Below are 18,857 nucleotides of genomic sequence, written 5' to 3'. Positions count from 1 at the left end.
TTTGTTGGGGTTTTTTGGTTTTTTTTTGCGGTACGCGGGACTCTCACTGTTGTGGCATCTCCCGTTGCGGAGCACACGCTCCGGACGCGCAGGCTCAGCGGCCATGGCTCACGGGCCCAGCCGCTCCGCGGCATGTGGGATCTTCCCGGACCGGGGCACGAACCTGCGTCCCCTGCATCGGCAGGTGGACTCTCAACCACTGCACCACCAGGGAAGCCCATCTGCTGTTTTATTGTATCAATCTGGTTCGTGTTCATGAACTATATACACATTATTTATGTATGTGCATATGTGTGTGTATGTGCAGGCATGTGTGTGTGTAAGTACCAAATGTTAATCGGTTATATACATGTATTTGATTAAATGCACAAAAACAAAGTCCCAATACTTCTTAAAAAATATTTTATGTTTTTATGGTTTGGGATCTTTTTTTCTTACTAATTAAGAGAAGAACGCAATGTCCTCCCACTGGTAGCTCCAGAGTACTTAAGCAGATAGGCTTTGCACTTAATTTCACTAAGGGCACCTCAAAATGCACCTGGGCCTTTTACTTTCATTTGTGTTTTCCTGTATTTAACCCTCAAGGGATGGGTAGATGCATGGTCAATTTTATAGGAAAGTGGTTTAATATTACTGGTTGCACTGACTATCACTTTGGGTTCTACACATATTGCAGCTTCAAATAGTTTCCCCAGGAGAAAAACAAATGAAGTCTCTTTTTTGATGGTTTAGAGACAGAAGATTAAACATTCTAGCTTTCTTTTTTTTTTACTTTTTTTTTTAAACATCTTTATTGGAGTATAATTGCTTTACAATTGTGTGTTAGTTTCTGCTTTATAACAAAGTGAATCAGCTATACATACACATACATCCCCATATCCCCTCCCTCTTGCATCTCCCTCCCACCCTCCCTATCCCACCCCTCTAGGTGGTCACAAAGCACAGAGCCGATCTCCCTGTGCTATGCGGCTGGTTCCCACTAGCTATCTATTTTACGTTTGGTAGTGTATATATGTCCATGCCACTCTCTCACTTTGTCACAGCTTACCCTTCCCCCTCCCTATATCCTCAAGTCCATTCTCTAGTAGGTCTGTGTCTTTATTCTAGCTTTCTTATTCTTTTATTTTCTGAGGTTCAACGTTATATTTAGCAAAACTTGGTAAGAGTATGGTATAGGAACCCTCGATAGCAAAACAGTCATTTAATATTCTGGATTACATAATGCCTCCATCCTTGAAGCAGTCAATTTATTTGATGTGCATTGTTATATTACATCAGTCTCAATATAATCATATTAATTTATCTCTTCAATTTTAGCATTTGTGATCATTTGATCATGACCGAGTTGAAGTTTACCTCCCTTTATCTATGAACATTGTTAATATTTGTCAACGAATATTGTGGGAAAGTAGGTTCAAGGTATGCAAGAGAAAGAATAATTTTGGGCAGCTTACCTTGATTTGAATCGAGGCTGGATGAAGTATGATTTTCTATATTGACGGAGGCCTTACTACACCTCAACAGGAAGCACCATGGAGTGAGAGCTCCCACTACTATCAATACTTCGTGTATAAAATCTGAATATGAGATTTCTTTTCACATAATCATTTTTTAAATTGAGGTAAAATTTACATGGAGTGAAAACACAGACTTTAAATGTGCAATTAAGTGAATTTTGACAGTGTCCCAATCACCCCAGAAAGTCCCTTTGTGCCCCCCTTCCAGTCAGTCCCCCTACCCACAGTCAACCACTGCTCTGATTTCTATTACCATAGATGAGTTCTGTCTGTTCTTGGTCTGCATATAAATAGAATTATACAGTATGACCTCTTTTGTGCTCAATGTCTTTCATTCAATATAATCCTTGCTTACATTTTAATGAGTGATGTTTAAATAATTATTATCACAATTAGCACCAACTTCGGTTACATTCTGGTTTATATAATAACTAGTTGTGTATAATTTTCTAAATACAGAAGTTCAATGCATCCTGTCTCATATTTCTTGATTCTATATTTCACAGTAGCTTTCTCTTCTATTCTCAGATTTTACAAAATGCATTATTAAAGGCAGGAAGAAAACTGGCCTTTAGCAAAGTAGTTGAGCTCTCAAGGGCTGTTGTATATGCTCTCATATTGTTGTCAGTACCTTTAAAAAGGATCCTGGAGAGGATGCCCGACTGAGGAAAAATAAACCATTTTTCTGAGTTTTTTTCTTATAAATGAACTCAAAGGAAAAATACAAGCACTAACGGAGAGCTTAGGAGGAGAGGTGCTGAAAAGTATTATCCTTTTATCTTAGTAGAACTCTGTGGTAGAGAATACGTTTTTTGATTTGGCCAAATAATTTCTTTAACATGTTTTAAAGGTAAAACTTTGTGCATGCGAAGAACGTAAACCAAGATATTTAATTTGGAGGACAGGAAAGTGGGGTGGAAAAGTTAGATTATTTTTAGCCTTCCAACTTGTACTTGGTAGCTTAGCTGATGAATTAGGAAGTACCAGAAAGTGGTATACTCTCCATGTCATTTCAGCTGATGGTATGGACAGAGAGGTTAGCAAGGGTGACATGTTTTCTGTGTTCTAATACTGTTGAGTTGTGTTGGTCACTTGTGGGAGCAGCTTGCAATGACCATGAGCCAGGCAGCTGTAAGTTCAACAGAAATCCAGTCAGGATCCCTCGACTTTGCAGTCTTAAAATTAGATGGCTCAATCGGATAAACAGATCCTTGATTAGGCAGAAAAAATTAAATCTTATGGGATGAATTCTGAAGTCCGTCAAAAAGAAATGCAGGTAAGCGGCTGGGAAAATGGCAAAGAAAACCCAAATATTCTTAGGAAATAACATTTGTGATTTAATTATGGGAAGCTTGTTGCTTTAGTAAGGCTTTTGGTTCGGCTAGTGTAGTCAACAGAGAAGCAAACTCCTAATCTTAAGGCTTCCTCCCGGTCAGCTGAAGGTGACAGTTGAAAGCTTCTGCACCTGGAGAAGCCTCAAGGCAACCTCACCTGTCCTGAGGTTTTGAAAATTGAAATTGAAAATGCACTGGAGTTTTCCAAGGGCCTCTTCAGTCAGCAGAGAGCTTTCTGTAAATCCACTGTGTGACACTTATTTTTGTTTGGAAAGAGTTTTTTTCTAAACTAAAACCTTTCTCTTTTTGAATATAAGTAACACATCCTACAGTTCAAACATGAAAACAATATTAAAAAGTCTGTGTTGTCAAGTCTGGCTTCCACCCTGCTCACCCCTTCCCCCAAACCGCCGTCACTTTGAAACTACTTTGTTGTTTTCCTTGTATATACTTCCAGTATTTCTTTTTGCAAATATAAGAGCATTGATTGTTTACGTCTCCCATTTTTCTCTGGAATCAGCATACCATATACTGTTCTATGATTGCTTTTTTGAATCTAACAATATATTCTGGAAAATTTCCATATCAGTACATAGAAGTTTTTTTTGTTTTATGTTTCTTTTGAACTACTGCTGTTGGGCTGGACCACGCAGGCCTGCAAGCTCTGTAGTTGCCCAGCCACAAGACCTAGGAAAGAGCCCAGAGTCAGCGAAGAGCAATCAGTGGTTTAACGATGGGGGACCTTACATGTCTGAAGCAAGGTCCTGGAGCAACACCCCACCGTGCGTGCGGCACACAGGCGGGCAGGACATGGGGCAGTCTTCGCTCTGGAAGGGAGGGAGGAGGTTACCAGTTATAGGGGGAATTGATGTCAGGTGGACTCATCGGTTACCAGGGAAACTAGCAGAGGGGTAGGCCCCTCACCACCCCTTTGATAAGCTCTCAAGGTGAAGATGTTTGGATCTAAAGATTAGAACGATCACTGGCTGGGGCCAGGAGCAAGTGCGTAGGCATTTACTGATTAGGCTCTATGGTTAAGAGGGAATGATCTTCCTTCTTGACTCACTGATGTCAGGTGAGCCGGGTGTAGGTGAAGCAGGGACTGCTTCAGCAGGAGATGTACAGAGCAAGAGAACAGCCATCTTGGGTGGCCTGATCATATAACTGTATTCAATGTGTTGATGTACCACAATTTATTTAAACACTCCTTTAGGGATGGGCACCTTCCCAATATTTTAATCATAAATGCTACACATACAAACTTTTGCATACAAACAGGTTTGCGTTTCCAAGCAGACGCTCTTGTAAAGAGAAACAAGTGTACCATATGGAATATTCATGGAATAAATGCTTGAAGTAGGTAATTCTCTTTCTGTAACAATTACTTGTAGAAAAGTCTCTGTGTGTTGATATATTTGGCACCACTAGTGGGAAGTTTGGGGATGAATACCTGCAAAGCACTGCTTTCTCCATAGGTAGAGTGTGTGCTTTGGCCCTCAGCAAAGGGGCGTACCAAATCGTCTTTGGGGAGAGGATGTGATATTCCCAAGAAACAAAAGAGCACATTGTCATCATCACAGGAGAAATCTGAATTTTGTTGACTTCTTCTTACTGTTATTTTACAGAGTATGGTAGCATGTATTTTGAGTAACTTTTCGGGCGAGTAAGGATCTATTCACTGATTAGCACCTATGAAGGTCTTAACTGGGCCTCAGAGCAACCCCGTGAGTTAGTCATAAATGAGAAAATTGGTGCTTAGAGAGAATAAATAACTTGACAAATGAAATGCTACTTAGCTTGTGAGGAGCAAAGCTGGTCTGATTCTCAACCAGGAGACTAGATGACCTCTGGAAAAACTGCATCCAGGGTCACTGAGCAGGCAAAATTAGAAAATGAAAGTCAACCCCATCACAGAGAAGCTACTCAACGTCCATTACAATGGGTCTCGCCCTCACTCAGGCACCAGCTGCCATTTCTTTTTCCTCAGGTTGCCTGGCCATCGCAACCTCCAGGCCCTGGTGCTGTCTTTGTGGAGAGGACGGTGGGGCAAGGGAACCGACTTGGACCTCGCATTTCTGGCTGTGGAGAGTTCGGGGAAAGTGCTTTCTTGACAACTTTCAGTTTAGTGCGGAATTGCCCCACTGGTAGTTCATGTTTCCTCCCTTTCAGCCTGGCCCTTGTGCCAGTTACCAGATTCAAAGGGGATTATCATGTCTATTTGGCCTAGAGCAGAGGTTGGCTGCTAGAGATGGGTGCTTTGGGGCTGGAGGCTCTTCCTCAAGTGGGAGCTGGTCAAGATTGGGGGTGTGATGGAGCCGATGATCTGGCAAGGTTGCTGCTAAACCCAGAAACCACTTTAGGGCCAGAAACTATGAACATTTTCCTACCTGTTTTCCTAACTATAACTCTCAGGCAAAAGTCCCCCAGGAAAGAGGCTGTACCTAGAAGAGGAGAGGTTAAAGGAATAGCTTCATTTTGGCTGATGGAGACATTTGCTCTCTGGAAATAGAGAGAGTGGGAATTCAAGGGAGACACACAGCGGGGAAGTGAACTTGACTTTCCACTTTCATCACTGGATCTTGCTTAGAAGTCTGTCTGTAAGGAGAATGTGTAGGAAAAATGCCGTAAAATATGCAAACAAAATGGAAAAAGGACTTGGTTCACAAAATGAAAACTGAAGATGCCCTGTTCTGGGTGGTTTGCCTTTATCAAATTCAATAACTCTATTTAATCCAGACTCCCAAACATCATTGAAATAAAATAACCACATCCAAATTGGACTTAGGGAGCACAAAGTGTAATCCTCTAGGCTTTGGTTAGGATGGTTCATGTCTGTGTTCTGCCCCCTTAGGTCTCCCCTAGCCCATAAACACGTTCAAATTCTACCCGGCCTTTTAACAACCTTTCCCTTCGTGGCCGCTTTCTTCTTTTTTTTTTTTTTTATTCGGTACGCGGGCCTCTCACTGTTGTGGCCTCTCCCGTTGTGGAGCACAGGCTCCGGACGCGCAGGCTCAACAGCCATGGCTCACGGGCCCAGCCGCTCCGCGGCATCTGGGATCTTCCCAGACCGGGGCATGAACCCGTGTCGCCTGCATCGGCAGGCAGGCTCTCAACCACTGCACCACCAGGGAAGCCCCCCACCCCCACCTCGCTCTCTTCTTTTAATCACAAACTTTGTAAAAGATTAGTTCATACTCGCTGCCTGAAATTTCACAACATCTCTTAGACGGACTTCTGTGGTCTCTCCTCTCTCCCACACCATTTTGTTGAACTAGTTCTCAGATATCACCCTTCTTTGATCTTCGTCCTCTGGAACCCCAATAGAGCACTGCACACTGTTGAACGCTTCTTTTTTCTCTTCCTTGAAACCTCTCCATGCCTTGACCGCACTTTTCGGTTTTCCTCCTCACTGCTCCCTCCTGACTTTGTCCTTTTCCCCCTGTAGGTCTCCCCTCTGCAACATTCCCTTCCAAGCCTTCTTCTCCCTTCTCCCTCTGCCCTTTCTTCCCCTTGACATGCTTTTCAAAGGCACGGCTCCTCCCTGTTAGTAACTTCCAAAACATCCAAAACCTTCAGATTGACTGGTATCCTGAGCTCGTCTCTCCTTACAAAATTCTCACATTCTTCTTGGATATCACTCAACCTCCACAGGCTGAAAACTGAATTAATTACCTTCCTGACAAAGCAGTGACCTCTCCATATCCAATTTGAACATTACTATGATCCTAACCATTTAAGCTTGAAACTATAAACAATTCCTCATCTATCATCACTCCTACCATAAACCTCATCATTTGCTGTACTTTAACAATTCCATCTCTTGTAATCTTTCACTTAATTCCTTAAACCCCAGACTTCTTAAATTGCAGTTATATGATCAGACCCCAACCAACTCTTGCAGGCTTGTGCCTTGGGAGCTTCCCGGCCTCTGTACACGGAGGGTAAGGAGAGACCAAAGAAAGAGGCAGACCACTCCAGATTGGTGGGTGGCAGGTTTAATAAGCAAGGAAACTTACGCAGAAGACTTATCTTGAGTGGCTGCAATATAAGTGAATCTCTGCACCCGCTCACCAGAAACTTAAAAGTTTTGTTTCTCGGCTGAGCAGACCGCGGAGCGGCTGGGCCCGTGAGCCAAGGCCGCTGAGCCTGCGCGTCCAGAGCCTGTGCTCCGCAATGGGAGAGGCCACAACAGTGAGAGGCCCGCGTACCGCAAAAACAAACAAACAAAAACCACAGGCTCAAAGATTAGATTTTCAAGATGGTGACAACGGAACGTGAAGCTAAGTGGAGGGCCACGTGTGACTGCAGAGGTCTTGTGCCCACAAATCAGCCCTGTCCTTATCCCTCTGGGCCTTTCTCCATCCTACCCACCTCCAAAGACAAGTCAAAGACTGCTTCTGCTGGGCAGATTACGAAGTGCCTATTCTTGGGGCTTCAGCTCTGTTCCAAAGAGGGCCAAAGTGGTTCCCTTCTAGCACTTTGCAGATGTCTCTGAAAACACTTCCTATTTCCTATTAGCCTTTTAATCTCCTATTAGGTTATACATTTATTAATAGCAAGAGCTACATCTTGATTCATCCTAGAATCTACCACGAGATACGCATAATAATTGCTTAATAAATGCTTGCTGAAAATGGATAAAGAGAACAAAGAGAAAAGCACTGCTATTCTGAAGCCACATGCAGCGTTTCTGCAGGAGGCATTCTTTTTTTCATCAGAGGAGGAGTCACTGCTAATGCAAAAGTCCAGTTCTCCAGTCGGCTGGCCAGGGCCTCCTTATTTTCCTTTTCAGTTCCTAAATTAGTCTCTATGTTGATCTTTCTAAGGACATTTCCTTTAGAAATTATATCAGTAATTAAATTTTGGTAATGGATATATTTTATAGTTTCTAAAAATGGATGAATTCACTAATTTCCCCAAATATTTAGATAGAAGCCTATGTTTTCAACCTCTTTTGGTTAAGTAGACTATTCTGATAAAGAAAAAAGTCTGGAAGTGCTTTTTACACACTTTAGTTTAAAAAATATTAAACATGGGGATATCTTGCACAATGAGTTTTGGAAAAGTCTGTGTAATTAAGCAAGTTATCAAAGATCTTCACGGAACTGTTTTGATAGCAAAGTTGAGCCACTTGATAAGAACCTTGAACTTCCCACACTGGCTGGATACATATATCACCCCAAGAGCAGGGAAACAATTCACACTCTCCCTTCCCCCCAAAACACAAATACCCCTCTTTTTGAGTATTTTGAGTTGAAAACCGAGAAAGCTCACTTGTGCTTGTGGGAGAAGCTGCTTTAAAAAAACACGATAAAGTGGAATAAATTTGAACAGCAAAACGTTAATTAAAAAAATGCACCACAGACACTGCATCACTAAGAAAGCCAGTAACTTTACTGAATTGTCTGCAAAATACAAATTATACCTTATTTCCAGCAGGAGAAACTTTTGAAAATTCCCCACTTTTATTCACTACAGACAGCTGAATTAAGTCCCTTGAGATACACAGATGTGGTTTAACTTAGTTATAACATCTTGTCATCTAGTGGCGACAAAGTCCAGCTTATGCCGCTGTGAGCCTCTATTTGAATATTTGTTGCAAATGCTTGTATGCCCTCATTTACAAGCTATTTTAATTACTGTCATTTAATGGAAACAAGTCCCCAGAAAAAGAAAAAGAAGAAAAATGATACAGCAAACCATCTGAAGCAATCCAAGTCCTATGCCTACAGTGACCCAGGGCTGCTTCGCTCCAAGAGAACACTGGTAATGCATTCAAACCACAACAGAATCCGTCTCTTAGCTGACCTCTCTGAATTAAACTGAGGTATGGATCAATTTGAGGTATGAACAGGGAAGGCAAAATGCAATACCCGATTATGAAAATAACCAAAATGGACAAATTTAATGTAGAAGATATGTGGCTTGGATTGCTCCACATCTTTGGTTAAAACGTATTAAGAAAAGCCTTTAATTACATCTTGTAGTCTGAAGCATTCTAACAGACACCAGTATTCCATCCATCTTCAAAAGATCTGTAGTGGCAGGAAATTAACGCCATATAAGTGATGACATCACAGCAGACGGCACAAACGGGAACAGATGAAGTACGCCATGCTTAGGCAACAGCATTTATTGGGGGTTCAAGTGGCGGCTTCTTCTTTAAAAAAAAAAAAAAATCTTTTTTTTTTCTAAAGAAAGAAATACAAAGCATTTACTCTCTGGAGTAAAAAACAAAAACAAGGATATAGGGGGCAAAAAATGCTATCTCTAAGTTAGAAGATGGGTATGTAAGAAAAATAAATACATAAAAGTGTGAGAGGGCAGACATTTTTTTTAAAAAGTGTATTGGAACTTTTTAAAATTTTCACCTTAGTTAACCTTAAAGTGATCTGAGGATGATAGGTATTTTTATATTCATCATTACAAAATGCTAAATTCCACCTTTGGGAAAAAATAAGCCATTTTACTAAAAAACACAATTTTAAAAAAGGTTGAAATGAACAGCCTTCCACGCACCAATGCATACAGGTTGTGCAGCTTGCGTATATTGCATCAGTTTTACCAGTATTTAAGCTTAATATTACCAAAAAATCTTCTAAAATAGGATTAGATATAACAATACTTGTAAGCTGTGTAAAATGCCACTTATGGTTCTTTTACTCGCAATGAAGAATGTTGCCTAAAATGTTACTCTAGGATGGGTTATGTAAAATAACACTCCCTCAGGGCTCTGCCCTAAACTCCTGAATACAAAGGATTTACCATGATAAAAACCCAAAACCGTACTAGCTTTGCAAATACAATAAATGGTAAATTACAGATAAGGTATAAGGGTAAAGATAGACAGCGATTGTTTACAGAAAGTGACTCATCACAATCAAAATTGTGCTTCTTCTCATTAAATCATCTTCAAAAAATTCTCAGATTATCCCTTTGCTATCTTGCCACCACTTTATATGAATTCAGTAGTGGGAACAAGAGATGACTGGCATCCATGTTCAAGTGATTCTGTTCTTTTCATGTTCTTATAAAACTATTGTCAGAACTGCTATAAATAGCCAGGGCTTCTGCTGGTACTTTAGCTTACTTTATCTTCAGCATTAGAAAATCACTTTTTCTTTCTTGCTGAGGCAAATTGCAGGTAAAGAATTAATATGGCTATTTTTTCATATTTTCACATAATGACCCTTTCCCACCCACTGGTAAGTTATTGATAAAGAGTTTTGAAATGACAAAGAACATTTGTGACATTTGCATATTTTGTACATATCAACTTATAGGGATGGGTTGTAAGAATGGGATCAAATTTATGGCGAGGAAAATAATTTTCTGTTTTTCCCCCTATGTGTGAATGTGTACGTGTGTGTGTGTGTTCAGGGATGATTTTCTGTTTTTCCTCTGCATAAATGTTTTTCTTTCATGTTCCATGGATACCTGGAGTAGTGGGATATATGAAATGATTGATTTTTTTTGTTTGATTTAGTATATAAAACGTTAGTACAAGGCAGGCTAGCATCCTATATGGATAGAAACAAAGGTGCATTGTGGTCTAATTGTGGATTTCAGATCAAGTTAAGAAAAATATAGCCTAGTTAGTAAGGTCTCTTGGCTTTTGCCACCCAGCGGCAGCCTTTTGCAATGAGAAACACATAGCAACTATGCAAGAAAAAGAAAAAACTGGATAAGAAATGTCCTACACCTGATATAGCAGTGTCAATCTTACTGTCTATCTTCTTTGCTGTGTATGTCAATGTGTATGACTGGAGATGAATCGACAGATCTTCACATTCCAAGAGAAAATCATTCCTAGACTGAAATCTCTTTTAAACAATATATATCAACTTTCTTTTATGGCACTCACTTTTCAAAGGGTCTGAAAATTAATCCCTTATAGACGAATATTAGACAAGAGTCATCATTATTTTTTGAAAATTAAAAAAAAGGGACATAGAGAGGTTCTTTAATGGGATTTCTTGAAATGGCTATTAAATCTCTTTATTGAAGAAAAAATAGATGACATACATGCTTTATGCAGAAGTGACATTTGGGGGTCCTGACACACCGGGATTGTTCAACAGTCCTATATTGCTGACAAGATTGTTAAGGGTCAGGTAAAATAATTAAAAACGGATGACGAAGCAACTATCCCTTTACCTGCTTCCTTCTTATCTAGCACCCAGTCTTTCACATTTTTCTTCTGTGGGAATTTATAACTCATGCATAGAGTAAACTCCATATCACTTGTTTCTAGGGCTATATTGGCAGGACATGTGCCCCAACACAGCTCTCTCTTCTGGGCATATTTCTTAAAAGCGTTATCAAATTCTAGGCTGAAAACCAACCATATCATTTAGGATATGGGCAAGTTTAGGGTATGCACTTACTGAATTCCAAGATGCTTGGTGAAATGGTGAGATCAGAAAGGGGCCCTGCATTTGATAAAAATGCAAAAACAAAAACAAAAAAAATAGCATGAAAGAAACTAATTAGTATATACAATGGATGTCAGTTGACCCAATTGATTGCTAATGGGTTAAAAACAATTTAGGGTGTTGCAATGTGATATGTTCCAATCCCACAGGTTATCCTTTTGACAGCTGACCTTGAACTTATAAAATGTATGCAGAGTAAAAGAAAACAGAAAGAAAATAGTTACTCAAATGTGCAACTGCACAAATATACCCCCCTCCCGCTATTAAGATAACAAAACTTCTGCTATTACCATAATATTATATATATTAGAAAGCTATACACAAGCATGTTAATTTCACAGATTTTTTAAAAGATTCTTAATATTTTATATAATTAGAAATACACATTTCAAAAACAAAACTTCTACAAAGAGAAAACAGTTATCTTGGTTAGCAAAGCATGGAGTTCTTCATGGCTTAGGGTAGTGCTTTCTATACAAAAAGTCCTTTTTGGTTTTTTTACAGGACTGTTTAAAATATTAGCGAAGCTATCAAGGGGGAAAAAAACACATTTTGGCTTAGGTAAACTACAAAAAGCCACAAATGCTTTGCAAACTCTGTCTTACCTTTTATATGAAAATAAGCAAAATGTAATGTACATATTTTTATATTTTTATTTAATAAGAGATGCAGACCCAGATTTATTTATTTATTTAATTAAATACGTTAGCCCTCAAACTCCACATTTTTAAAAATAGGTATGGTCCTCTTTTAATGGTCGTCGATCCTTTCTCATGAGTGCCATACACCAAGGATGTGCCTGCAGGTTTGTGAGCGATCTCGGGGTGGGTGTTAGGTGACCTGATGTGTTCCTAACATTTAACCGTGGCCACCCTTTGCCGGGTCTGTCCAAGACATCTATACACTTTTCTATATGTTGCATAACAGCTGCTCTCTCTTTCAGTAAAGATCTGCCGCTTTTGGCAAATGTTTCCTTTTGTCTATTTACATGTAAATAACGTTGAACCTGCAACATGACACTATCTATTGTAACATACATTTTGCAAAGGAGCACAACAGTGAAAAGAAGTTAGCCTTAAAATCTATTTTGTACAAGTGTTCTGTTGTACAACTCAAGTGCTAAGCTTATCTCAGCATTTCTGTTTATCTTTATACTGTATCACTGAGGCAATTTAAAAGTACTTTTACAAAACAGAGTACCTGACTTTTTTTTTCCACACACAGCACATATAATGCATATCGACCCCCCTTCCCCATTAAGGTATAGCACACACACACACTGCAAGAAAAAAAAAAAACTATTAAGTAATAATCTGATCATGTTGCCCATCCTTCAGAGAGTCGCATGCGCTTGACTGAGGGACTTTCCCTTTCGTCCGGCGAAGGTCTGGTGAGTCCAATGGGGGAGTGGAATTCGTTCCGGTGATCCTCTCGGTCGCTGCCATCGTACGAACTGCTACAGCTGCTCAAGCTGTCAACAGGAGATCTCCCCGCCTCGTGGCGCGTGTGTTGTGGGTATCTCGAAGGGGTGGTGGTACGGTCTCTAGGAGGAGAAACAGGTTCTGACTTGATGTTGAGGCTTTGAGTAGAAGGCAGGGAGAGATTTGAACTCTGAGATAAATGAGTGCTAGTGCAAGCTCTGTAGGAGGAAAGGAAACCCAGTTACAGATGGAGGAGGCCTGGAGCCCCCAGGAACTCACAATTACATTAAAACATCAGCTTAAAGATTTGCATCGACAACAGAGCATGCCCAGAGGAGAGCGTGTTTGAAAGCACCTGGGGGGCGTCGCCTTCTTAGAGCAATTGGGATGCTTTTGTTGATTTGCCCCGTAATAATTCCAGCATTTAACTAGTCCAGGCCTCATGAATCATACCTCTAGTCTCTCACAGCCTCCCTAAATGTACAGGTTACCGGTTCAGGAAGATTTTTAACAAGACACGCTGGAAAAAGCATTTTCTATGGCCATGGAATTTCTCCCTAGGCTAGTTCCAAAATGTAATCCAAGACTTAACAATAGGGCTTAACAATACAGGGTTTAGGTTCTGAATTAGACTTCTTTGATTTACTAATGCCTGTGTTTGAAAATTATTGTAGAGGGCTTATTATGGATATAAATGTTTCCCTGAATTTAATACGCATATTAAGTTGCACAGTCTTCAGAGAAAGTGAAGAGAGTTCAAATTTCAAATAAAGAGAATCCATAAAATGCTACCTATAACCGTTTCTGGTGAAAAGCTTAGGATGGGGAAAGATGGGGAAGGAAATTTTAAGTATTGGCTTAAAAACACTTAAGACTTCCTATCCCACTAAAACTGAGAAAGAATTTGACTTTCTTCATCCTTTCTCAGTTACATGGGATGAAAATACTGTTTTTTTCCCCCCATAATTACCTCAATATTATTATAGCTAGTCTCTCCCTGCTGGGATACTAAGACCACTCCTCTAATTTATCATTGTCATTAGTTGATGAATCTGGATTTGCCTAAGGAAAGGTTGTTGTAAAAAAGGATCTAGTGTGATTTTACTGGGTTTATAACCCTTAATCCTCATTTAATTCCAGGATAGCATAACTTGCCCTTCTTCCAAGGTGTGGGAGAATTTAGATACTTGGAAGTTCTGGAGGGAAAAGCATTAAGCTCTTAGGTGTAGCTAGCCATCACAATGACTTTGATCAGGATAAACCATAGTAATATTGCTGACATCAATTTTAAGATGCTCATACTGTTCTTACATTCTGAGTGCACTGACATCCACGGTTAGAGTCAGTGTTACTTGTCCATATTGTCAAGAGGGAACAGATATCTCTTTTACTGAGGAGAGTCACAGTAAAGAATCATCCATACAGACACACCCACTTTAAACAGGAAAGCAAACCCACCTACTCATGTATGTGATTACGTTACTTTCCAATGGAGAGAATTAGATAGTATTAAAAATGTCACTGTAAGCAGTGAGAAAATGGGCATGTATTTCAGAGGAAAAAGTGGAGTAATTTGGGGCTGGGCTTTTGGAAGATGCAATTCAAGTTCAAGATACATAGAGATAACAAAATTAGAAATGAGTTTATCTCTGAGTGATGTTTTATACAAAAGCACCACCTACTGGCAAAGAATTACTTTCCTTCTCTTATTAATAGATGAGTTAATGTAGAGAATAACAGAAGGGAGAATTGTTTGTTTCCCTAATAAGGCTTTCTTTCTCTCTCTTTTATGATCTTACAGAATCAACGCAGTCTTAGCATTTATATCAAGATACTACACATTGAGTGTATATAATTTTCAATCACCTGTTTATACTTTTATTTATTTGTTTTTATTTTACATTGTTTATTAGTACACTAATTTTCTAAGACTTTTAATTAAATACTCTTTAAATCAAAAAGGTATTGAAATGAGGAGGGGAACACCTGTATTTCAAAAGGATCCATAATGGTGGACTATTTTGTCTTGGTTCAGAGTTACTTAATGATTCATTTTGATGTCACAGGAAATCATCTTTTGATTTCCGGAAGAAAGAATTTTCCTGGCTCTGGCTAAGAAAGACTATTTCACTAAAATTTAATTAAATGCTTCTACTGTGAATCACACAACTGCTTAATAATGAATGTCAATTAGGGGTCTGCAAATAAAGTGGCATATCAATAAATACCTTTGCCTGCCCTTTGACATTTAGATTCAGAGGCAGGGTGACATGGAAAATTAGACAAAAAAATTTGGTGAGTTGAACCAGTATAAGCAGTTAATCTGCATAAACTGAGCAAAAAATAATATAATCAAAATGCTGTTTCTTTAATACAGCTTTTGGAAGCTGCTTTTTCTACTTATTCACTCCATTTCCCAAAGTCAGCTGGCTTGTATAGATTTTGCTCTCTCTCTTCCCCACAAAAGATACAACACTAACTTGTTTATCCTTTCCTACAAACAAATAGGCTAGTCCCTAAGATAAGATACACTTAGTTGGTGGCATTTCATTTGACAGTGAAAGCGTTCATGAAGCATTTTGAGTAGTTCTGGGGACACTAAATCCACAGTAATGCATTGTAAGTGATATCTTAGATTCAGCTTCATTATACTGTGCTATGGGATTCAAAAGAGAATGAAGTTTAATTGGCTAGTCTCCATTATCAAAGATGTATGTTCTTGAAAAAGGAGCATTGACAGCACTTCGCTGTATATATACTAGATTCAGATATAAGCATGTTGGTCTACTTGTTCTTGAGAACAAAATTTTTACAGACACAGATAATTGTGAGATACTTCCTATGTGAGGAGGTGCATGGGGAGACAGAAGCCAGATATGCATGTTCCCATATCCAGTCCTGCTGCAAGCTCCCAGCTACTACAGATGCCTTCCTTCCAGGTGGGGAAACACCGACCTTCCCCATATTGCTGAGAAATGAAACATGACTGGGTAGCTTTATTCAAATTTCTTCCTGCCCCCGCCTGGAAATTAGACTATCAAACTATATGTAACCTAACCTTTTAAAAATCATCTTTACTTAAAGTCATCTCTCAGTATGTACTGAATACCCACATCAACAAGGATGATGATGGAAATGCTTCTAGAAAATAGGTTGTCTTTGTTTTAGGTGGTAGGAGAAAAATACCAAAAAATTTGAGGGTCATTTTCTCAAATATTAGTATTCGAATGACTTTTGCTAACCCTTGATGGCAAGTTTCTTCTGCCAGTCTGCTCTGCCCCCTACATAGGTCAGTTTATGCTGGTTATCTAACTTGCTTAGATAAAATCAGATACTAGATAGTGCTAACAGTATAGCTTTAAGGACTTAAAGGTATTTCTATGAACAAAATATGAAGAGCTCTTTCATACTTCTTTAATTTTGAGAAAGAATTGTGGCAACCTCTTGGGCTGCGAGGAATTTCTACCTAGGTGGGCTGAAAGGTATTTTACTCTGCTTTGAATACTGTATCTATCCGAAAGAATGTGAGTCCACCACACAAGCATTTGGGACTACTTTGGCCTGCAAAAATATCAGTTTTTAAAAACTGATTTACATTGTAAGGAATAAAGGCAGCTCATGTAATTTATTTTACAAAAATATTACAACTTGGGTTTTTCTTTTTAATATTTAATCGTGTGAGCATAGGCTAGCTCATTTGAAGGAATCTCCTTTTGAAAACTACTGTGTGTGTGTGTGTGTGTGTGTGTGTGTGTGTGAGAGAGAGAGAGAGAGAGAGAGACAGAGAGAGAGAGAGGGAAAGAGGGAGGAAGGAAGGAAGGAAGGAAGGAAGGAAGGAAGGGAGGAAGGAGGGAAAGAAGGAAAGCAGGCAGGCGGGCTAAAATTAGAAGGCCTGGAAGGGGTATCTATTTGAGGGATAAGGGAAGTGATTAAGTGCAATAAAAACACATAACTCAGAGTCAACTCATGCACCATGAGAATTGGTGTTGAAAGAAACTGGAATTAAACAAAATGCTTCATCCTTGGCTGTTGTAATTCAGTTCCTCTCTAGTCCAGGGCTGTCACTTCTTTCTCATTTACTGAAGCCTCTATTAAAGGCAGCAGAGAATTTTGTTCTTCCCATGTAAAAGAAGAGAATTTAAAAATTGTAGTGTAGTTAAAATACGTAAATACATGTGTTTTCTATGTAAAAATGCAAATTATTGGGTGTTACTGAAAAGAAAGCCATAGTCGGAGAAAATAATATGGCTTTTGACATTAATAATTTCTAGGGAAAGTCAGTCCTATAATGGATGAATTTTGTGAAAAATGAGAAGTAAACAGCTACCTTTATTTTTGACAAGAAGCACGAACAGTGGATTCACTGCCGAACCACAGAAGTACAATGCCACGTGTATGTATTTTAAGATTGCCTGGTTGATACGATGTAGTTAGTGATAACTGCCTGAAAAAGTTACTGCCATAAATGTCTACTTGGATAGTTAACATTTCTGGTTAAATTTAAATGTTATTCTAAATAGAGACATTCTGTTGCTGTTCAACATATAACATATCTTCAAAGTTAATCTTTGAAAGCAGAGCAACAGTGTCAAGTGAATTTCTTGTATTTTTTTACATGAGAGGTTAGAGTTTCAACAATAGTGATTAGTGAGTAAAATGCATATAAGCAAATAGTAAATGGGTGAAGACTCCACAACCAGAGCAGTAATCTATGTGAAATCAATTCCACGTGAAAGCTAGTGGGGCTGGAGCGGAGTAAGAGAGAAGTTGTGATGGTAATCAGTGATTTTTATTCTAATCAGAGTTTTATTCTCATTATCTCCTTAGAATATGAACATAGAATTAGCTAACGATTTTAACCAACATCTCAGCAGAAAAGTAAAAGTGGGGTAGGCATACCCCACTTTTCTAAAATATAAGTATAAAAATATAAAAATGGTTTGTCTTTAATATTTTATATCCTCCTAGTAATTTCTTTTGAAGATTAATTGAAGTTTTGGAGTTATTAAACTGAAAGTCATGTCTTTGGTTCATGTTTTAAACTTAAAAATGGTTTTACAAGTAGTATTATTTGTGAATTCCGGGCCTTTTAAGATTTGAACTTTCCTATTGATAAATGACAGGAGTTATTTCTATAATAAAGACATATCTCAAAAGTACCACAAGGGGGCAGAAATAGACATCTTCTGACTTCAGAAAACAACAAAAATTATTTTTATACCCAAATTTAGATAATTAGTGTATGTATGCACATATACATATATTTAAATTCATACATCTATGAATATACAACTATATTATGAGTACATTATAAATATATGAAGTTTGTATATCAGTGGAATAGCTGACCCTCTGAGTATTAGGCTAACTATGTTCATTACATTAGGCATGAACTATGTGGTTTATGCTAAGTGAAAAGGATTCTCAAATATCTCAAAAATTTAAAAAACTAATAACTATAAATGTTTTCTTATGTCCCACATGAACTATGTGAAAACTTAACTGAAGAAAAACTTATCACTGACAGAAGTAGAAACAAATATAGCCTAAAACAACTGGGAAATAACATACCCTATCATCACAGAGCTCTCCCTCCTCATAAAGAAGAAGGAAAGTAATATTTAAGCTACCTGAAAGGTATTAAACTTCCAGATTTTGATAAAGTAGAATTTTACATCCTCTAGAGGGACATTAGAGCACACAGTTAGAGACTGCCATTTGTCATTTAACAATGCATTCTAAAAGTGTATTATGAAAGAAGTAATATTGCTTACCCCAGTTGACTGAGGGCGGATGGCGGCATATTATGTAGGTGTTGTTGTTGCCAGCCAGTTACTGAGCCAAGATGAAGAGCGCTGGCGGTGTTAAACCCAGACAGAGACGACAGGTCTGCGCTACTCAGAGAGTACTCTAGAGAAGAGAATAAGAGAGTTAGGGAACATATTCAATTTGGAAATTATCAAGTGGTGAATAATCATTTTCAATTTTTAAAATATTCTATTAGTATTATTTAATGATTGTTATGCTTTTTTTTTATTTGCAGAAGGGAGGGAGATAAAACATTAGGGACAATTTTAATTTAAAAGAGATATACTATATACCAAAAATTAAGTATTCTGTGAAAACTTCAATGTAATACTGCCTGCAATT

General features: G+C 38.6%; 1 protein-coding gene across 19 annotated transcripts in view; it reads right to left on the bottom strand.

Annotated features, from left to right (window-relative positions):
- Positions 1 to 8,223: 8,223 nt before the first annotated feature.
- The window catches only part of MEF2C (myocyte enhancer factor 2C), a 148,701-nt gene continuing 138,067 nt past the window's right edge, over positions 8,224 to 18,857 (bottom strand). For 12 of the 19 annotated variants that reach the window (XM_027100664.1, XM_027100656.1, XM_027100645.1 and 9 more), the window contains 2 exons: positions 18,482 to 18,617; positions 8,224 to 12,925 (listed from right to left, as the gene is read on the bottom strand). In XM_027100664.1, the coding sequence (XP_026956465.1) occupies positions 12,604 to 12,925; positions 18,482 to 18,617 (458 nt within the window). In that variant the 3' untranslated portion in view covers positions 8,224 to 12,603. The remainder of the gene's footprint in view (positions 12,926 to 18,481; positions 18,618 to 18,857) is intronic. The other 7 variants (XM_027100661.1, XM_027100662.1, XM_027100657.1 and 4 more) reach the window with 2 other exon arrangements.

The sequence above is a fragment of the Aethalodelphis obliquidens genome, unplaced genomic scaffold, assembly GCF_003676395.1.
Source record: "Aethalodelphis obliquidens isolate GAN/ISIS:26980383/991018 unplaced genomic scaffold, ASM367639v1 scaffold4, whole genome shotgun sequence".
In the NCBI taxonomy this organism is placed as follows: domain Eukaryota; kingdom Metazoa; phylum Chordata; class Mammalia; order Artiodactyla; family Delphinidae; genus Aethalodelphis; species Aethalodelphis obliquidens.
This window is presented reverse-complemented; position numbering and strand designations above follow the sequence as displayed.